Source organism: Schistocerca serialis, chromosome 1, assembly GCF_023864345.2.
Source record: "Schistocerca serialis cubense isolate TAMUIC-IGC-003099 chromosome 1, iqSchSeri2.2, whole genome shotgun sequence".
Taxonomy (NCBI): domain Eukaryota; kingdom Metazoa; phylum Arthropoda; class Insecta; order Orthoptera; family Acrididae; genus Schistocerca; species Schistocerca serialis.
The window spans coordinates 720,678,761-720,701,745 of NC_064638.1; the positions used below are offsets into that span (position 1 = coordinate 720,678,761).

A 22,985-nucleotide genomic window follows, 5' to 3' on the forward strand; every position below is an offset into this window, starting at 1 on the left:
GGTATGGCAAGTCGTATGACTTCAGGTCACGGCTGTTAAGCTACTGAGGGAACTCTTGACAGCACAACTGTGCGTCACAGGTAGCCTTTTTTCAACAGGACAGTGCTCGTTCACACGCGGCGCGTGTCTCCGTGAACTGCCTACGTGATTTTGAGGTGCTCCCGTGGCCAGCAAAATCCACATGGCAGTCACCGATATGACTTGTGTTGGAGCAGTTCTGACGTCAACTCCGTCCCAGTCTCAGCATTCAGTATATCAAGGATCAATTATAAAAATTGTGGGTCAGCTAGCCTCAGGGAAGTATACAACGGCTTTATGACACCCAACGGAATCAATGTATGCATCCAGGACATAGATGCAACGATATACTGGTAAGTGGACACACTACTTTGTTCTTCGTAAATCTGTCTCGATTTTGTAATCACTGAAACAACAAAAAATACCTTCTCAACCGATAAAGTTTAATTTCGTTTCTTCCTCCCCTTTTGGATGCCTCACTTTTTTGTCATAAGTGCGGGCGTCTGTCAATAAGAGGTCTGGATGCATACGAGGAGTAAACCGTCAGTCAATAAGAGCTCTGGAGGCATCTGAGGAGTAACTTAACAGGCCTACCTATGAAATTAGTCGATGTGGCAGGAGCACTTTCACTTCTCACCCCCCTCTCTCTCTCTCTCTCTCTCTCTCTCTCTCTCTCTCTCTCTCTCTCTCTGCCGGCCGAAGTGGCCGTGCGGTTAAAGGCGCTGCAGTCTGGAACCGCAAGACCGCTACGGTCGCAGGTTCGAATCCTGCCACGGGCATGGATGTTTGTGGTGTCCTTAGGTTTAACTAGTTCTAAGTTCTAGGGGACTAATGACCTCAGCAGTTGAGTCCCATAGTGCTCAGAGCCATTTGAACCATTTTCTCTCTCTCTCTCTCTCTCTCTCTCTCTCTCTCTAATAGCAGCTATCTGTTCAGGGTCACTTCACTTCATGATTACTCTTCGAATATGACATAAGGATTGACCTGGCCTTTAACATTTCTCAACAACGCTTTGGTATGTTCGTACTGTGACCGGTCGACAGTAAGAGGAAATTACAGCCTTTATATACACTGAGAACATGTAGCTTTGTATGGTTTGATGAAGATAATCTTTTGGGTAAAATATTCCACAGCTAAAATAGCGTCCCGACCACTCACACCTCCGGGAGCGCACTACTCAGGAGGATGTAAACAGGAGAGGAGAGGAAAAATATATAAATAAATAAAAAGAAATTACTGTTCAGCAGGTCAGAGGGTGGAGTTTTAGATTCCTTAATCGGGTTGGTATGTTAGACAATCTGAAGAGGGAACAGGTTTCAATTAGAATGGGAAATAAGTAAGTTGCGTGGCAGAAAGAACACTGTTTCTGGTCATATGTATAAAGCGTTATCAACACAAAAATCAAACAGGGATTAGCCATTAGTAAGTCTAATAATGAATAATAGAACAGAAATGCAAGTGAACTACTATGAACTGGACAGTGGACGTATTACCGTAGCCACGTCAGCCAAAATTCTACACTCATCACAGAAACATAAGTACATCGTTGTCCATTACAATTCCAACACTATGGAGAACAGCAAATAACAAAACTTTACTAATTCTGCGCGCACAATATGATAAAAATACATGATTTAATTCGTTCGTGATTTGGAGGCATATAAGGTGCGAAATTTAGTCCACAGAAGAGCCACCTCTGGCAGCAAAAGCTGCTGTAACCCAGCCGGGAGTCGAGCTGAACTGCCTTGGATGAATGATCTGTTACATCATTCCATGCTGCTTGAGTTCTATGCCCCAGTTCATCATCATACGTAATGGATGGTGGAAGGCATCGTGTCGGTCTCTTGGCAAACCACGACCTGATGTTTTAAATAAGTCAATTTAAAACCGTCTATATCGGGGAAGCTCAGGGCAGCACGCGGTCCTAAAACTGTCGAAAGAGAACGTCACGGAGACCTCACAGATACGGTACCATCCACTCCCCAAGTGAACCAGATAATTGTTGATGTTGCTGAGCAAGTCATACAATAATTTTTAAATGAACACTCCGCCATTTGACTGTATTGTTTTCTACTTAATTACGACCCAGATTTCGGCCTGTTATGACATTTTCAAGTGACTGAGTTTATGTCATTAACATATATTGCAGGAGATCAAGCTCAAAATTGGTCATAAATTTAAAAAAAAGAAATTGTTCGAACAGTCCACGAGTGTACTGCCGGTCCTTAGTGTCCAACGGGCACAATATTTCGATGATCAGACATGTCGCCATCGTCAGGTGCGCTGACGAACTGAGCTCCTGAGGGCGGGAGGCCGCGCAAGGGCGGTCTCTGAGACGCTGACGGCGTCTGCGTCTGTAGTGGCGACGGTGTAATTGCCTCGTCCGCCCTGGCCGCCCGTTCGTTTTCTTTGCTGAGCGTCTTTTTAATTAGAACCAATGCTGATTCCCACGCCTTGCTGAGGTTGTAGCTGCAATCGCGGTTGATGAGTACGTCCCTGGTACGAATTTAAATAGCCTCTCTAACGACGCTGTCCCAGTATTTAAATGTTTGTACCAAGACCCCGGTATGTTGGCACTCCATTTCGCGATTTTCAGACAAACAGTGCTCTGCGACCGCCGACTTGTTGGGGTACCTAAGTCGCGTGTCTCTCTGATGTTCTCGGCAACTATCGTCAATTGTGCGCAGTGTCTGTCCAATGTGTCTTCTCACGCTGACACGGACTCTGGTATATGCCGGAGTTCCGCAAACCGAGATCGTCTTTGACACTTCCCAATAATGCTCGTGTTTCACTGGGTGGACTAAACACAGTTCCCACTCGGTGTTTCCTCAATATTCGTCCCATTTTCCCCGATGACTTCTTCGGCGCCAGTGTTTTTAGCACCCCACTCCTGTTGCAAAATACTGACACGGATCATTTACAGACAAATGGAGAAACTGCTAAATGCTGACCTCTGGGAAGATAAGTTTGGGTTCCAGAGAAATATAGGAACACACCCTTAATACAGATGGACTTAGCTTTAAAGACAGATTGTAGAAAAGAAAACCTACGTTCGTGGATTGACCGGAACACATTCTTCGAAACTCTAAAGGTACAAGGGATAACATACAGAGTGGAAGGTTCTCTACAAAGTGTACTGCAGTTACAAGAATCGAAAGACATGAAAAAGAAGCAGTAGTTCAGAAGGGAATGAGACAGGGTCCAAAAGTTGAAGATGTCCTTATTCAATCTCTGCATTGAGGAAGCAGTAAAAGAAATCAACGACAAATTTGGAAACTGAATTAAAATTCAAGGTTTGCCGATGACCAATTTTTCACAGATAGCTAAAGACTGGGAATATCAGCCAAAAAGTGTGTATAGCGCCTTGAATAGATGTAAACCCAACAACGACACATTATAACAATGGTAATAGAATGTAGTCGAATTAAATCAAACCATGTTGACAAAATTAGTGTAGGACATGAGTCACTTAAAAGTAAAAGGCGAGTTTTGCTATTTTTGGCCGCAAACTAGGTGGCTGCAGCAAAGAAAATGTAGGATGTAAATTTGCCGTAGCAAGAAGGCAAGATAGATCCCACGAGGGGCGTCTGCAGCAACTACCAATTAATAAAAAATAAAGGAACGTGCAGATTCTCTCGTGTTCCATTATAAGCACACTGTCAATGGTGAGCGACACGGGAAGTCGACTTGTGAAACGGTTTCATGACGTGCTCAAGTTATGACGTATGACGAAACCCGGATGTAACAGTACGTGGCGGAACGAAGCGGAGTCAGTACAATGGGAGTTTCGCGCGAAATTGCCGCCACTTTATTCTCTATGCAGTATTTGGAGTTTTAGACATATGTCAATGGCCATATTGAAGCTGGAATTGAAACCTTTCACGGATTGGATTTGCTGTGAAAGAGAAACAGGAAAAAATAACTGTCCAGTAGCTTTAACAGAATTCCTAAAAATTTGGAACAATGGTTTTAGATGTTACTTAACCTCAACAAAATAACGTCGATAGCAGCTATAATAGCTTAAAATTTACGCTAGATCTTAATGTGACTATAACGGTTGATTCTGAAGACAGAGTGTATATTTCGAAATGTGAATTGGTTCTAAGAAAGCTAGTTTTGTTGGATGGACAGTTACGTATAGTGTCGCCTGAGGTCCTTAAGGCTATGCGTCATTACTTTCTAGCATACAGAACAAGACTGTAACTCAAAATTACTTGCCACTGTTTCTAAAAATAAATTATAAAATTAACAATGACTAAAATAAACAGACAGAGAACCAACTCGAGAGGGTAATGTCTTGGACCTCCTGGCAACAAACAGACCTGAACTTATCGAATAAGTTAACGTAGAGGAAGGTATCAGTGGTCATAAGGCTGTGACAACATCTATGACGACGGGTCCTACAAGGAATGTTAGGAAAGGTGGGAGGATGTATTTGCTCAGCAAGGGTCACAGTATACAAATTTCAGACTATCTCAGCAGTCAGCGTCAAATATTCGGTGACTTGGACGAAGGTGTGGAGAACAAATGGAAAAATTCAAATGCATCGTTCAATATGCCCTAGACAATTATGTTCCGAGTAAGGTTTTAAGGGCTGGAAAAGATCCACTATGGTTTAATAGCCGTGTTAGAAAAACGCTACGTTAACAAAGAGCACTTCATCTCAGATTCAAGAGAAGTAAAAACCTAGCCGACAAACAAAAGTTGAACGAAGGGAAAATGAACGTAAGGAGAGCAATGAGAGAGAAACGTTCAATGATTTTGAAAGTAAGACGTTGTCAACCGACCTGAGTGAAAACTCTTCAGAGATTTTGGTCGTATGGAAAATCAGTAAATGGGTCAAAATCATCTATTAATTTTCTCAGTGACCACACCGGCATCGAAACGGAACATAATAGAAGGCCGAAATACTGAATCCCGTCTTCCGAAGTTGTTTCACCGCGGAAGATCTTAACACTGACCCTCCTTTCAGCCATCGTGCGAACGTCGAAATGGCATATATTGAGTTAACCGATCGCGGAATTGAAAAGCAGCTACAATCGCTCAGTAGTGGAAAGGATTCAGGACCAGATGAGATACCTATAAGATTCTGTAAAGATTATGCGAAAGACCTTGCTCCCCTTCTAGCAGAAATTTATCGTAGATCGCTTGAGCAACGAAAGGTACCTAACGACTGGAAAAAAGCGCAGGTCATTCCCATTTTTAAGAAAGGCCGTTAAGGCAGATTCACACAATTATAGACCTATATCGTTGACGTCAATCTGTTGTAGAATTATGGAACATGTTTTATGCTCAAGAATTATGACGTTCTTGGAAAATGAACATCTCCTCTATAAAAAATCAACATGGATTCCGCAAACAGAGTTCCTGCGAAACTCAGCTCGCTCTGTTCCTCCTTGAGATCCACAGCGCAGTGGACAACGGCGCTCAGGTTGATGCCGTGTTCCTTGATTTCAGTAAGGCATTTGACACCGTCCCGCATTGCCGTTGGTTGGTTTGGGGAAGGAGACCAGACAGCGTGGTCATCGGTCTCATCGGAATAGGGAAGGAAAGTGGAATGGCCATATAAAACAGATAGTGGGAAAAGCAGACACTGGACTCAGATTCATCGGAAGAATCTCGAGGAAATTTATCTCAGGCACGAAAGAAGTGGCTTATACGGCGCTTGTTCGCCCGATTCTTGAGTATTGTTCATCTATCTGGGATCCTTATCAGGTAGGACTGAGCGGCGCGTTTCGTCATGGAATCGTTTATCTGGCGAGAGAGGGTTACGGATATGCTAACGAACTCCACTGGCAGACGTTACAAGAGAGGCGTTGTGCATCACGGAGAGATTTACTATTGAAATTTCGGGACAGCACTTTTCAGGAGTAGTCAGGCAACACATTACTTCCCCCCCACATACATGTCGCGTATTGACCATGAGGAGAAAATTCGAGAAATTGGAGCCAGTACGGAGGTTTACTGACAATCATTCTTCCCACGCTCTATTCGCGAGTGGAACAGGGTTGGAGGGATCAGATAGTGGTACCGAAAGTACCCTTCGCCACACACCATTAGGTGGCTTGCGGAGTATGATGTAGAGGTAGACTAAAATAATGTGCTCGCCATTCTGTTAAAGTCTCTATAAGCAACTGCAGTTTTTCAACGTTTTCAAATTAATGACCAATGTCCTTAAAGTGGGTATTTCAAATTTAAATTCATGACTATGCTGAACAAGCAGCTACATAATTTTTCAGGACTTTCGGGAGCTTGCCTTTTTCTAATACAAGGAACATGCTTCAATTAAGGCTTACGTACAGTGTAAAATCTTGCTAAAATGATACATCTTGGAGGAAGGATCTAACAGCATGCAAAACAGCAGAAGAAAGAACGAAACGAAAATAAACATACAGGTTGGTGAGATCAGACGCATAAATAGCAAAAACAAGTCCATAAGACTACAAAATGCCTAATAATCAAACACAGTATTGCGCGAAGTACTTTACAGAACAGAGCATTCTAGCGTACAGATAATTTAAGGCCACTGAGGAAGGATCAGTTTTCATAAACTAAACTATATGGCCTACGCCTTTTAATAGGTTTTAATCCGCTAGTAATTCTAAAATTCGATAGAGTGAACAACCGACAACGCAGTGGAATTATTGTCAATGAATGGTTATTAGACCGATAAACTCTCGCTCATGTGTGTTCAATATCCCGTTTATTTTTCTTCTTTTTTTCTTGTTACAACGAAACAGATCATAAGTTTTATGTCAAGACGACTTACACGTATTCATAATGGGGATGTTTCAGCCACGCATGTGTGTGATCTGAATCTCTACTATCGTATGCAGAAGAACAAATCAGTTTTTACCAATAAGAATCCTGATATTGCTGTCTGTCAGCTATTTTCGACCGTTTCTGAGCACTGTCCTCCTACATCTATGCGCCACACGCCACCTCACTTCGGCGGAGAGAATATACATAGTTTTTCGAGTGTCCGTCTGGGACAATTATTTCATTCCCGATATTTTGGTTGGCAACCTTCCAATCATTATTAAAGCGATTTGGTGGCTCTTCTGAGTGTGAAACCGTGCCTACTGTGTGGCGGGGAGTACTCTGTTGATGACCATTTCCCTTCTTTCTTGTTTTCTACATGAATGTTGCGAGGAATGAACTGCCGACAAGTTTCGATATGAGCTTTAATTTCTCCTATTTTACAGACATGGCCATTTCCTGAAATATATGTAAGTGGTATCAATATGTTACCCGAGTCTTCTTGCAAAATGGGTTCTCGGAAACTTAGCAATAAACGAATCCACCATGACGCTCTTGCACTTAACAAAACAAACAGCTGACTGAACGCACTGCTCTTCTTGGGATCACTTGTCTCTCTTCTGTTACTCCTACCCAGCAAGAGAGCCAGACAGAGCAATATTCAAGAATAGGTTTAACTAACGTTTTGTAAGCCACCTTTTTCTTGTGCTGAATTAATTTTTTTTGCGCTGGTCTCAATCTGGCATCTGACTTTCCTACAACTGGTTCTGTACAGCTTAGTGTGCATTCTCCTACACATTTTACTGTTGTCATAGTTTCCAGTGATTGCCTATAGTGTAATCAAGCAATAATGTGCCTTTCTACATATTTCTTCACGCTAGGACATATTACAGTAAATGGGTGAATGAAAAGATTTAATGCGAAGGACAGATTAACATGAAATAATATTGCGATCCCGACAAAATACTGTCTAATTTCAAACATGTTTAATCCTTAAGCACTAAACAAAAATCGATTAATACGAATAACTGGCGCTTCTCGGACGATCAAAAGATGGCACTCAGATTAACTGACTGATTTTTCCGTTGCACCGAACAAAATAACGGTGGCTGCTGTGATATGCTTTGGGTACCAGTCAAAACACTAATCAATTTTCGAACTCAGTGGCACATGAATAGAATGAAAACCTACTGCTTAAAGCAGCCGATGAAAACCTAAAGCCGAGTAAGAATAACTGTAAAGAATTGGGAACTGCTACCTATACGCTGTCTACCATAATTAAAAACAGAGATCCAACAACGGCAACGTTTGATCGCAGTGTGTTCTAACCAGAGAGAAGACGTCTGAGTACAGCTTAACACGAAGAGGCAGTGACCGCGTTGCTCGTTTGGTTCAAACAACCTAGACCTACAGGAGCTGGCAGAAAAACTGGCGGTTTTAATTAGTGTTTAATGGAATAGCATTATTGCAACACTGAAGGTTTGTCATATATTTCCAATAGGTACACCATTTACTGAGATAAAGCGCTGGAGCGGGCCTGAACGAGCTGTGGCTGTGAAGGCCTGTTGCAAATACGATGACTGTGTTGCTGGTGCTATAACGGAATAACGTCATCATTTTAACCTTAGTCGGATAAATCACTCTAATCTAAAGGCCGTAAATTCAACTTTATACCTAGGAATTACGGGTACGAACAATTTAAATTGGAAAGAACACACTGAAAATGTGACGAAGGCAAACCAAAGACTGTGTTTTATTGGCAGAACACTTGGTAAATGTAACAGATCTACTAAAGAGACTGCCTACACTATGCTTGTCCATCTTCTTTTGGAGTACTGCTAAGCGGTCTGGGTTCCTTACCGGATAGAATTTACAGAGTACAGCAAAAAAGTTCAAAGAGCACCAGCACGTTTCGTATTATCACGAAATAGGGGAGAGAGTGTTACGGGCATGGTACAGGATTTGGGATGGACACCATTAAAACAAAGGCGTTTTTCGTTGTGGCGGAATCTTCAAATGGTTCAAATGATTCTGAGCACTATGGGACTCAACATCTGAGGTCATCAGTCCCCTAGAACTTAGAACTACTTAAACCTAACTAACCTAAGGACATCACACACATCCATGCCCGAGGCAGGATTCGAACCTGCGACCGTAGCGGTCGCGCGGTTCCAGATTGTAGCGCCTAGAACCGCTCGGCCACCAAGGCCGGCGCGGAATCTTCTGACGAAATTTCAATCACCAACTTTCTCCTCAGAATGCTAAAATATTTTGTTGACTGAGAAAACGATAATCATAAAAAAATAAAGAAAATCAGAGCTCGCACGGAAAGATATAGGTGTTTGTTTTTCCGTACGCTGTTCGAGAGTTGAATAACGGAGAACTTCTGTGAAGGTGGTTCGATGAGCCCTCTGCCAGGCACTTAGTGTGATTTGCAGAGTATCCACCTGGCCGTAAAAACCGAGAAAATCAAATTAAATTTTAATTGTTAATCCAGATATTTATAAACTATTTATTTATTCAAGTATCTTTCTCATTTCCTGTAAGCTTCTTTCGCATTTTTTGGCGATCAACTAGAATGTACCGAACTACAATCTGTGGTAACGGTATCTACTCCCTTAAAAATGTACGAACACTATCACTGTAATAAAATTGAATTCACAATTTCGATACTTTTTTTATAGAGAAAGTGTTTAAATTTGCAATAACTGATGACGCCTGTGCTGCTATGTAGCTCACATTCTTGCTTCCTAACGCCACTTGTTTTACAACCGTGTAAAGCATTGCACAAAGCCTGAAATTCCACTACTGAAATCAATTCCCCTTTCACATCCAATCAAAGCGAAAGATGCTTTATCCATCAGTGTATTGGATGCATTACATAATGTGGCACTTTGCATGGAATTTGGTGAAGCCACAGGCGGGATTCTCCACAGACAGCCTACCACATAGTTTGGCACCTCGAGAATCAACAGATATTGAAACTGACCTATGACCCTCTCAATAACAGATGTGGGGTGGGTGGGTTCTATGCCCAGCTTTTGAAAATATTGTAATTCAGTCTGGCACTTTTTACTTTAAGATTCTGAAAAAAACATTGTTTTTAATAAAGTATCTATAAAGTCTCTACCAGATTTAATAAATATTTTAACTTTTGCAGTTAAACTTAATCTCAAGTTTAAGTCTTTGGTAGTAAATGTGATTTTACACAATGACTGTCACATTCAATATTTTCTAGTTGAGGACCCGATTTACCTCGAGAAGTATGTTGTGAGTAAAAACCAATAACTACTAACGAAATCTGAACTCTTTAAACTTTTTTTCGGTGGCCATACAGTCAGTCTCCCCCCCCCCTCCCCCCCTGTGTTTATATATGCTACTGAAAATGTGCTGGTGTTGCCTGGGTTTGAAGTTCCTGTCCCCAATACACCCGAAAAATTTCTGATCATGAAAGGTGTGCATACCTATTTATATGCGCATTCAAGTACTTAAATGAACATAAATATGGGCGACGTGAAACACGCAGTAGAAAATTTGACGCTGAAAAATACAATGCCAAAAATATAAGACTGGTTTTTCCCGAAAATATAATATGCTGCATATACACACAGAGTAAATTTCAAAATGGAATTTTAAATACTGTGCCGCAATAGAATTTGCCGAGATCGAAAGCACATTATCGTTTAGTACGGAAAAAATATTCCAATCCCCTCAGTTTCGCATTAAAAGTTTTCTCTGTATTTACTTCATGCTGACACTTAACTACCAGACCCATTTCTATAGTGTTAATTATCTTGTAAATAGTAGTTTCAGTACGTGTGCCAATTATCTGTAACTTATTTCCGGAATGACATTCAATTGCGCCATTTTCTAAGAAGTTGTTGCGAATTACTTTTCTGTCACATATTAAGCTTTCACGCACTGAAACGTCCGAAGTTCGTGAAAGTATAAAGTGTGAATAACATTTCTCTCGCAAACAATTGTCAGAGTGGGTGAACATAAGAGACCAGTGCCTCCCACGCAGCCCTCCAGTGTTCTTCGAAAACGATAAAAATAACTTGTCAGGTGGCGAGCATTTCCAAGTCCTAACGCTGTCTCGTTTCTTTGTCTCATGCGTTCTACGTGCATTTCAGGAAGCAAGTGCTGCATCAAGTAAAGACCAGCTCTTTAAATGACATGGAATGCACTACACCAAGAAACACAAAAACTGACTATTAGAAAGAATACAAGGCCGCTGGAAGGCTATAATATAATCATTCAACTAGTGTCTATAGCCAAGACCCAGTAGATGCCAACACTACCGAAACTTTTAGTTGAGTAAATAAAATCACAGCGTAACTTCCTGACAGTCAAACCTTTCTTAAAATATAAGCTTGCAAGTACAAAATGTCTCCCCCCCCCCCCCCCACACACACACACACACGCACATTCGCTCACTGATACAACCTTCTCCAATTTAACATACCGCCGGCTTTTATTTCACTTAAGACTGCGATACTAAGAAAGTACATCCAAAGAATTTTCTTGTTCCGTATGGGGAAAGGGTTCCGACAAACGCAATCTACAGGGGATATGGTTGACAGTAGACAAATGGTGACTCACTCGTCAAACAATTGTGCTCCGCCAACGTCAGGGAACAAAGACAGCTGTTTTATATTATGCACATACATAAATAGCTACAAGTAAAATAAAAGTGATAGATGGTGTATGAACAACACAAGTTTTACCGCTTTGGTGCTGGTTTGTCACAAAGGCCGTTTCGCGCTGTTAAACATGAGCCAAATTCTGATTCAGACAACTACGAAGAATTTGTCACGAACTGATTCATTCGGCAGCAGTGCGTGTTTTAATGAAACTATTTTTAAAAACAAAAAATGTATCTTCTCCGCATTCCTAGTAGTGAAAATTAATATAGTACATCTTGTTGATAACAGCCAATGTGTATAAAAATGCGGGGATTGTATAACCTGATGCTGATGATGTGGATGATGAGCAGACGAAGATCGCGGGCGGCTGCGAGCTTGCAGTGCGGCATGGTGGTGATGTTCTGCTCGCATGCTGCTGGCGCGGATCCTATGATGCTGCTGTTGGTGTTGCTGCTCTTGCTGATTGTGGTGGTGGTGGTTGTTACGCTGCCTTTTGCTCGCTCTGCTGCCTCCCACAGCCGAAACAGCGTTATTTGATATCACTACCGTAGTCGAAAGTGCTGCGTTGCGTGAGGACGATGATCTTTTACTGCCGCTGCGGCGGAACAAGCGCAGCATCTGATTCTTGAGGGTGGCGGCGAGTGGCATTTCAGTGTGCATGCCTTGGTTTCAGACACGTATCTTAGGCGCAAAGACGCGCGCGCACACACGCACCACACACACACACACACACCACGAACATACGCAACCCACTACTGAGCGAGTGCACAGATTGCCTCTAGTGCACCATGCTGCTCAGCCCGACACTACCAGAGAAAGTGTGTTAGCCGCTTCGCCGTCACGGCCCCTTGTCTGACAGAAGCTTCTGCTGGTTCCGCTATTGGCCGCGAGGTAGCACACCTTTCTTGGGTGGCGTCGCTTGCTGCAGCGCTCCAAGTTAATTCCGAGCAGTCACACGTTTCGAAGTGTGAACTGGGTGACATTCTTTTTTAAGTTTAAAATTATTTGCGCGAATTCCATGAAACAATAGCGAAATCTACTAAGCGCAACCTAAAATGGAAACGAGACGTTAGTACTTGTGTAAACATCACAAAGAAATATTCACGTTCGCTTCTTGAATAGCCAAATGTCCATTTCACGCAATTAGTGAAGCTTGATTCATGTGACACAAACATGTGTTCCAAAAGAAGTGCTACTCTCAACTTAACGCTTGGCAGTGTATAGGTTACTGTATAGCCACAACAATTAACTGCAGTGAATACCAGAATTTAAGATACTGACAGTGTGCCAATAAAATGACTAACCTGGGTGAAATTTTATGTAAAATGTAGTAAGGTGAGCACACACTCAATTGAGAAATTAAAATTGAAAATGGTTATCACATAAATTTGGTTATTTTTTAAACGTATGGATATCTGGGGCAAAACTGGCTCAGTTTACAAGCAAAAAAAGGTATGCTTACAACATACTCAACATCTGGCATCTTACATTCGTTAAACTCAGTTGTGATGGTTCATAAAATACTGAAGTTTTTTTTAATAATAAGGGAGAGATGAAATCTGAGTATACAAATGTTGGCAAACAGAAGTTCACACTAGGTGCAGGCCCAGAATCTGAACTCGCAAAATACCAAAAAGACTGAAGTGTGCAGATCAATTACTTGTGGATGCAAATAGCATTTCTTTTCTCCTGTGAATGGCCATATGTTGCCTTTTAAGCTGAACCATTACTGCAATATGCAAGTTGGAAATCAATTTTAAAAATCAAAGAAAAGGCTAAATTAAGAAAAAAAATAACATTGAAATTTGTCATCAGATAAAATGATTTTTTCATGTTCCTATGTACAGAGCAACAAAAGGAAGCTAACGAGATTTGACAATTCACGTGCATACAGACTCTCAGGTGGTGCACTTCGTTTTGCAGAGACTATTGTTGAACTGAGTATAGTTTGTTACACAAGTTACATAACGCCACACTGTACACAAAATTAGATTCCAATGGTGGTATCTGGATCAAATATCAGGCTATTATGCGAATCATATTTTAAGCAGCTATCCTGACTTATTTCACTGCAGGGAGAGTTCAGCTATAGCCTTGGACAGCACATTCCCCAGATGTTTCACCCACTGAAAATGTTCAATCATGGATAGCTGAGGGACTGGTGTGTCATCACCTGCCAGTCATTACAACCAACTGCAGCTTGGAGCTGAAGTAGCATGGAATGACATATCCATATGCGTCGTCCAAGCTCAGTTTGCTCTGATCCTCAGCCATGTTAAATACACTGTCACTGGAAAGAGTTGGCAGTTCTGTTTAATAAATTTTGCACCCTGTACAACCACAAATATAATCCTGTGATCATACTATACTGTATACTCACAATATGTAAAATCACATTATTTGCTACCGTTCCTGGTGTCGCAAGGAGTGTAATAAAGTATTCCACTACATTAATTATATATAAACAATCTTTATGTCAAGATTTATTCTGAAGCTAGTAAGGAACTTCTCATACTTTCCACAGTGGCTCTTAAGTGGTAATTTAACAGATGCTCCCTGAGATTATCACAAAATCTAGGCCATCTTTCGTAATAATGCTAGCCACTGACACCAACAGTGTTACAGAACCTAACTAATATGGTTGCCCCAAAATCTTAGGAACTGTCCTGTGGCTAACAATATCTATATATAAATAGTAAACTTGGCTTTCCAACTGTAGCATATTGTATGTGTTAATAAATTTAATTCAACCATTTTTGACCAAATACAAGATTCATAAACATAGACCAGAATTAGGCTATTCAATGACAACCATCATAGAACGAAGGTCCGAAATGGAATATAACTATTTTACTTATATTTTTTAACAGTGTTTCTGCAGAACCTTACACTGCTAGAAAAGTATTCTGGCAAAATATTGATTTAGCTGGAAAAACCAGGAAGATTATACACTACCACAACATATTTGAAAGAGTACATTTTATGTACCTCAAACTTTGTATTGTTGGGGTTCACCAGTCATGTAAAATTTTGCAAAAGACAGTCACCTTTGACTGTAAATGTGATCTATTTTCACTATTACAATTTTGCCCTATACCCACATCAAATGGTGTACCTGTGCATGTCAGAAAATTATTACATTTTGGCATGTGCTAAAGCACATTTATTGCCACTTGATAACCGCCAAACTGCTTAAACTTCAATCGTGCAAATAAATAACTTTTTTAGTCCAAGGTGACTATGACGTCTTACAAAATACAACAAGCTGTTAGCTGCCATCCCCAGCTTTGGTTACATTAAGTAAACCATGATTAATCCAGGCAATTGTTATTATATTACAAAACACCTATTCTCTCATGATATTTACAGTCAACAACATGCAATTACAGAATGAGATTTTCACTCTGCAGCAGAGTGTGCATTGATATAAAACTTTCTGGCGGATTAAAACTGTGCACCGGACCGAGACTCGAACTCGGTACCTTTGCCTTTTGCAGGCAAGTGCTCTACCAACTGAGCTACCCAAGCACGACTCATGCCCTGTCCTCACACAGTTTTAATCTGCCAGGAAGTTTCATAACAGGCAATTATTTGAGAGGAAGAGTTACGAACATTAAGTGACTCCAAAACAGAGGAAACATCTACAAACCTACATTCATAGCATTTGTACAGACAGAAACTTATTTTGAAAATGTCGGCTGGAACATACTGTTTGGAATTTTGAAGTTTTCAGATACAATACAAGGAGTTATTTTTATTTTTATTTTGGAAACTTGTACAGAAGCTGCATAGGAATTATAAAAGTCATAGGATGTGAAAAATGAAGGAAAATAAGTGTTTAATGTCTGTCAACAACAAGTCATTAGAGGCGTGAGCACGAGCTCATATTGTTCTAAGGATGGGGAAGGAAATTGGCAGTGTCCTTTCAAAGGAGCCATCCTGGAATTTGACAAGAGTGATTTTGGTAAATTACAGGAAATCTAAATCTGGATTACAGGACACAGATTTGAACTATCGTCATTCCAAATGCAAGTCGAGTGTGCTAACCACTGTGCCATCTTGCTCAGTATGACTAGAACAGGAGACAGTAGTTGATAATGGAGTTCAGCACGTCTGTGGCTTTTTCCCATGCTATTCAATTTGTACAAGCTGCAACCAAAGCAAATAAATAAAGAAAATAAATAAAAACTTGTTGATGGCATTGTAATTGTCAAAGACAGCAAAGGACAAGGAAGATCAATTTAACAGAATGGATATCTTAAAAATTGGTTAGATGATGTTCATCAACAAACATAACAAGCGTAATGGAATTTAGTCATACTGAAGGAACTGGACTAGGAAATGAGACTATGTTCATGTAAGAAGAGTTTTGTTATTTCGGCAGCAAAACAGCTGCTAATAGCAAAAGTAGAGAGGACACAAAATGCAGACTGGCAACCTTAGGAAAGCATTTCTGAAAGAGATACATGTTAACATTAAGCACAAATTTCAAGAATTATTAAGTCTCTTTCTGAAAGTATTTGCTTTGAGTGCAATCTTGAATAGAAGTGTTTATGAAAAATAATACACAGAACAAAATAAAAACTTTCAAAGAGGGGTGCTACATAAGAATACCGAAAATTAGATGGGTAGATTGAGCAATTAATGAAGACGTACTGAATCAAACTGTGGGAAAAGAGATTAACAGCACTATTTGATTAAAAGAAGGGAGCAGCTGATAGAATCCATCCTGTGATATCAAGGAATAGTTAAGTTTGCTACGAAGGCCACATGTGTGCTCACCTGTGGGAGATACGGGTCATGTAGGGGGAAGACTAAAATACCTGCTGAAAACGAATTTTTGCAATTACCTTGACTGATATGAAATTAATGTCTTGGCATAAGAGGTAACAGTAGGTACGGATTTTAATTGTTGCTTGTGTTTACTTTGTTTCCTACTGAATCACACCTCCTTCAAAAGCAACAATGAGTGCAAGAGCCAAACTGTTGTTTTGTTATGGTTCTAAATTTCTCTTTTTCAGTTTTCATTGTGACATTATACAAGCAGCTAGTAATATGCCAAAATTCAGTGTTTCTTTACACAGTAAACTACAAATTTACATCGAAACCAGTCGCTTGGTGCTAGTCTTTTAGCATTCTGCCCTACTGATCACTCAGCCATGGAGGCAGATTAATACTTTCAGATAAAAAGTAATTCCTACTGACTGTAAATGTATGTGCAAAATGTGAGCGCAGTCAATGAACTAAGAAATGAAATATTTAATTTCTCAACAAATCCGTACAACCAGACACAAAAACACACTTCTAGGACTATTGGGAAGATTATTTCTTTGCTTCCAACAGCAATTTGTACCCAACTTACTTAAAGCTTATATTCGTGCTGGAATCCCTTATGGAAACTACAGAATCTTACATTAAGACAGTTTTTGGAAAAGTATGTGGACAAGTTTGTGCAAAGTTTGCGACTATATTACCGAAGTAAATGTTACAATAAAGTAATGAAAATCATTAAAGGTAAGAAAAATAAAAATGATCTGAATTTTAACTGATGAGTTAACTGTTTAGAAATAGTAAGGACACCCCTTATAACCTCACAACTGCAAAAACCAGCAACATGATTCAGTTTTACGTCAGCTGTGCGCCTTCACAAGTGTTTGGGCTTAGATCCAAGGGCAGCAGGGAACTTTTCTGAATATAAACTTCACTGCAAAACAAAAGAGCCAAAAAAGTCAAGGCAGTCTGTTCAAATACATATGTCTTTGCAATTCTGTGAAACAAAAATTTTCTGCTAGATAACATTCAGTGTTGTTTCACTTCAGCACTTCCACTGTAAAACATCTGGAGCCTCTTTGGCACGCAGACTGCAAGGTGGCTGAGATGTTGCTCGTCAAGCCAGGTCCACTCTTCACCAGTAGCCTTCCTGAAATCCTCTAATGCATGTGTTGGGGGAGAGGGAGATGATTCCTGTTGATGAAACATTGAAAGCCTACACTAGTCCTAAGCATGCTTCATCAAGTTCACGTCCATTTATTTTCATTTCCTGGAGGAAATACAAGATTCATAAACATAGACCAGAATTAGGCTATTCAATGACAACCATCATAGCACGAAGGTCCAAAGTGGAATATAACTATTTTACTTATATTTTTAAACAGTGTTTCTGCAGAACCTTACAATGCTAGAAAAGTATTCACAGAGGAAGACCGCACTGCAGTTCCTTCTCTAAATCCTCGCACAAATGAAAAAATGGCTGACATCGAAATAAGTGTCCAAGGAATAGAAAAGCAACTGAAATCACTCAACAGAGGAAAGTCCACTGGACCTGACGGGATACCAATTCGATTCTACACAGAGAACGCGAAAGAACTTGCCCCCCTTCTAACAGCCGTGTACCGCAAGTCTCTAGAGGAACGGAAGGTTCCAAATGATTGGAAAAGAGCACAGGTAGTCCCTGTCTTCAAGAAGGGTCGTTGAGCAGATGCGCAAAACTATAGACCTATATCTCTGACGTCGATCTGTTGTAGAATTTTAGAACATGTTTTTTGCTCGAGTATCATGTCGTTTTTGGAGACCCAGAAACTACTATGTAGGAATCAACATGGATTCCGGAACCAGCGATCGTGTGAGACCCAACTCGCTTTATTTGTTCACGAGACCCAGAAAATATTAGATACAGGCTCCCAGGTACATGCTATTTTCCTTGACTTCCGGAAGGCGTTCAATACAGTTCCGCACTGTCGCCTGATAAACAAAGTAAGAGCCTACGGAATATCAGACCAGCTGTGTGGCTGGATTGAAGAGTTTTTAGCAAACAGAAAACAGCATGTTGTTATCAATGGAGAGACGTCTACAGACATTAAAGTAACCTCTGGCGTGCCACAGGGGAGTGTTATGGGACCATTGCTTTTCACACTATATATAAATGACCTAGTAGATAGTGTCAGAAGTTCCATGCGGCTCTTCGCGGATGATGCTGTAGTATACAGACAAGTTGCAACATAAGAAAATTGTAGTGAAATGCAGGAAGATCTGCAGCAGATAGGCTCTTGGTGCAGGGAGTGGCAACTGACCCTTAACATAGACAAATGTAATGTATTGCGAATACATAGAAAGAAGGATCCTTTATTGTATGATTATATGATAGCGGAACAAACACTGGAAGCAGTTACTTCTGTAAAATATCTGGGAGTATGCGTGCGGAACGATTTGAAGTGGAATGATCATATAAAATTAATTGTTGGGAAGGCGGGTACCAGGTTCAGATTCATTGGGAGAGTCCTTAGAAAATTTAGTCCATCAACAAAGGAGGTGGCTTACAAAACACTCATTCGACCTATACTTGAGTATTGCTCATCAGTGTGGGATCCATACCAGATCGGATTGACGGAGGAGATACAGAAGATCCAAAGAAGAGCGGCACGTTTCGTCACAGGGTTATTTGGTAACCGTGATAGCGTTACGGAGATGTTTGACAAACTCAAGTGGCAGACTCTGCAAGAGAGGCACTCTGCATCGCGGTGTAGCTTGCTCGCCAGGTTTCGAGAGGGTGCGTTTCTGGATGAGGTATTGAATATATTGCTTCCCCCTACTTATACCTCCCGAGGAGATCACGAATGTAAAATTAGAGAGATTAGAGCGTGCACAGAGGCTTTCAGACAGTTGTTCTTCCCGCGAACCATACGCGACTGGAATAGGAAAGGGAGGTAATGACAGTGGCATGTAAAGTGCCCTCCGCCACACACCGTTGGGTGGCTTGCGGAGTATAAATGTAGATGTAGATGAATGTGGTACACCTTTAGTACATTATGTCTTGAATGAAACTTATCACTGACATGTTAACTGTAGTGCTGGACAATAGGTAGGAAAATACTGTTCCAATACTGCACATTCTCTGAAGCATCTTCGATAGTGATGAGCTGCTTTACGCACCTGTACACGGTAACAGCCTAAAACGTAATTGACCTAATTCCCTATTAAACCTGTGTGACCTGGAACCTGAAAGTCTCCACTAGATGTCAGTGCAGGTCAGAGAATGCTATTCACATCCACAGCACATCCCAAAGTGAATTATCTGCATTCAGGGATATTTCAGTTTTGTAAAATATTTTAACCTATTCAATACACAACAGATCTGACAATGGTATAGGACCTAGTTTGAATTTTCGTCTACTTATGTCTGAACTCGGCTTTGAAGCTTTGTTGCAGATTAATAGCTAGACTATTTCATCCTTATTTTGCCCGGGTGGAACTAATAACATATTTCATAGATTATAAATACATAGATCCATCACAACTGTATCTTACTAGAACATAGTCTCTCTTATTCTAGATACATTCCACAAATTATAGCTTTGTTATAACAACTCAGAATGAGTTTTGTGAAATTTTCTGCAAAACATTTTCACAACACAGGGAAATCAAACTAAGTCTTAAGTTTACCTAACATAAGTACACTAATTTAGCTTAATGCTAAATAATGTCAATTTGCTGCCCTTCTCACTGTAACAAAAACTGCACTATCTACTTTCAAATATACTTAAGTTATGCCAATAGATTCATTTATTTCAAAGTGAATATTCACGTCTTATACATGGTGGTCGGAAGTTCCCATTACAAACGTCTAGGACTTGTAGAGGGTTTTAAGTACAGGACATTTTGAATAGGAACCCATGTCTGAAATCCTATCATTTCCGTTCTACGACAGTTTCAATTCAGATGTGAACCTCGTCAACAACTGCTTAGGGCAAGAGGAACGTCTCAGAGTTCCCTGTCCTGGTATGCAACAGGGTAGACACGATGACATGTACTACATCAAACGATCCCCAGATGTCACTTATTGTCCGCTTTGCTGTGAGACTGAGTCAATACCTGTGCATCACCGACAGGGGAAACATGTTGCAGTACACATTTGCGGAACATCTGTTGTTGTTCCAGAGATATTTGAGGTGGCAGAGTTATGAGAGAGAGAGCGGACAGTGTCTTGAAAGGAGGATATAAGAATAACAACAACAAAAACAAAACGAGGATAATGGAATGTAGTCAAAGTAAATCGGGTAATGCTGAGGGAATTTGATTACATAATGAGACAGTTAAAGTCGTAGATGAGTTTCGCTATTTGGGGAGCAAAATAACTGATGATGGTCAAAGTAGAGAGGATATAAAATGTAGACTGGCAATGGCAAGGGAAGCGCTTCTGAAGAAGAGAAATTTGTTATCATCGAGTATAGATTTAAGTGTCGGAAATTCGTTTCTGAAAGTATTTGTATGGAGTGTAGCCATGTATGATAGTGAAACATGGCAAGAAGATAATAGCAGCTTTCAAAATGTGGTGCTACAGAAGAACGCTGAAGATTAGAGGGGTAGATCATGTAACTGATGAGGAGGCACTGAATAGAATTGGGGAGAAAAGGAAATTGGGGAACAGCTTGACTACAAGAAGGGATCATTTGGTAGGAAACATTCTGAGGTATCAAGGGATCCTCATTTTAGTACTGGAAGGAAGCACAGAGGGTAAAAAACGTAGAGGGAGACCAAGGCATGAATACACTAAACAGATTTAGAAGGATGTAGGTTGCAGTAGTTACTAAGAGATGATGAAGCTTTCACAGGATAGAGTAGCATGGAGAGCTGCATCAGTCTTTGGACTGAAGACCCCAGCAACATGAGAAAGAACTATATGTGGCCATCGCAGTTATTATTACTTAAAGCTTTTTGACTTTGGTGTGATGGTTTCAAAACACACAGGTAGACAGTTCAAAAATCCTTGAGATCACCAAGTTTTGCTTTGTGTAACTCATTAAGCACTTTGAGAATTGGTGTCAAAAAAACTTTTTACAACATGTTGTAAGATTTGTGAACAAAAAACTGAAATCAGTTATGGAAATTAAAGTGACGCCAGTGACCTGTAGGTGATATTTCATGAGTCACTGCTAAAAAGTCAAAGTATCACGGATACAAATTAAACTTTAGATGATTTGTGGTGATTTCCCTTAAAAATTCATTCCATTCCAAATCACAACAAGGCCTCTTATTGCAAATGGAAGCTAGAAATAGTGAAGCACTTTTGCAAGGAAAGGTGTACCAACCATTTTCAAAATTGAAATTTCTAACAGTAGGGAGGCTGAAATGGTTGATGAAATTGTCAAGAAAGCCATAGATTTTGATATCATGATATTGTTAATGGAAGAAAAAGTGGCTGGTGTAAGGTGACCTGAAAAAATTCAAATCCTCCCTCTTGTTCAAAAGAAACAATCACGTCAGAATTCAATGTTCGCGAGTACGTAGTGCAACATGAAAAGAAACTGTTAACAGATAGAGGTATTTTATCAATTCCTAAGCCAAAATGAGGTAAAATGATCACTGTTGAGGTAAAGCTCAAGCGATTTTTACTAAAATGATGAACATACTTAAATGTTATGAGGAGCAAAAGACAAGATTGGCATTCAGAAGAATGTGTACATGCAAAAAAGAATTATCCTCTGCAGCCTAAGAGAACTAGATTATTGTTTTAAATGGGCGAACCCAAACATTAACATTGGTTTTTCTAAATTTTGTTCACTAAGACTTACGTGATGTGTTTTAGCCCATGTTGCTGACAGTCATTCAGTGTGTGTTTGCAGTAGCCACCAAAATATAAAACTGCTTTTGGATGCAGAACATGTTCAATAAACATATAAAGAACTTATAAAACTCCGTGTATGTGACTCGGAAAACTATGACTGCATGCTTAATAATCGTTAAAGAGTTTTTGAAAGAAACATTATCTTGCAAAGGTGCCGATGAACTTGCGTAAGGCCAGTGGATTAACACAGACCGTCAGATTGAATTTGTAAAGCAATCCGCACTTGATGAATACACTGATTTGTTGTTAACAAAATTACAGGCATTGAAACCACACTTTTATCTGTCAGACAAAGGGCCTGAAAAGTCTGAAAGAAAATCTAGCCCCGGAAGAAGCAATTCTGTTAACTGACTCTGCTGAAAACTACAGTTTTGTAAATCAGAATGAAATGCAGCGTTACTGGACAAAAAGCAGCTGTATAATCCACCCCATTTGTGTTATGTGATAAAAGAGGAAAATCAATTGATAACAGCTAACCATTGCTTTACAGAAGATTATATGGATCATGACATAGGATTTGTAAATACTGTTCAGGAAGAAATGGTTAACTGGTTGCCTGAACACTACCAATGATCAATAAACTGCATTATTTCACTGATGGAAGTGCTAATCAACATAAAAATAGAAAAAGCTTTAAAAACTTGTGTAAACATGAAAATGGTTTTTCCATTGACGCTAAACATTCCTTTTTGTTTTACTAGCCATAGTAAATCTGTGTGTGATGGATTGGAAGGAACTGTAAAATGTGTATTGAGAAAAGCTAGTATTTGACTCGATGATGATGTACAAATAACAACTCCATCTGATGTTAACAATTTTTGCAAGGCTAATACTGACAAATGTTTTTTCCATTTCTTAGAGAAAATCAATGCAAATTTCCTACAGTAGAATCCTTGCAAAAACTTTTGCGTGCAATTAGATTAAATATTAGCAGTCACTGG

The 22,985-nt window shown here is 40.1% G+C and overlaps 1 protein-coding gene across 8 annotated transcripts in view; it reads right to left on the bottom strand.

Annotated features, from left to right (window-relative positions):
• The window catches only part of LOC126481357 (serine/threonine-protein kinase MARK2-like), a 303,564-nt gene that overhangs the window by 240,701 nt on the left and 39,878 nt on the right, over positions 1 to 22,985 (bottom strand). For 3 of the 8 annotated variants that reach the window (XM_050105094.1, XM_050105085.1, XM_050105059.1), the window contains exon 1: positions 11,745 to 12,237. The exons of 1 other annotated variant lie outside the window; for it this stretch is intronic. In XM_050105094.1, the coding sequence (XP_049961051.1) occupies positions 11,745 to 12,083 (339 nt within the window). In that variant the 5' untranslated portion in view covers positions 12,084 to 12,237. Of the gene's footprint in view, positions 1 to 11,744; positions 12,239 to 22,985 lie in introns of those variants that run through there. 4 more of the 8 variants (XM_050105102.1, XM_050105070.1, XM_050105078.1 and 1 more) reach the window with 3 other exon arrangements.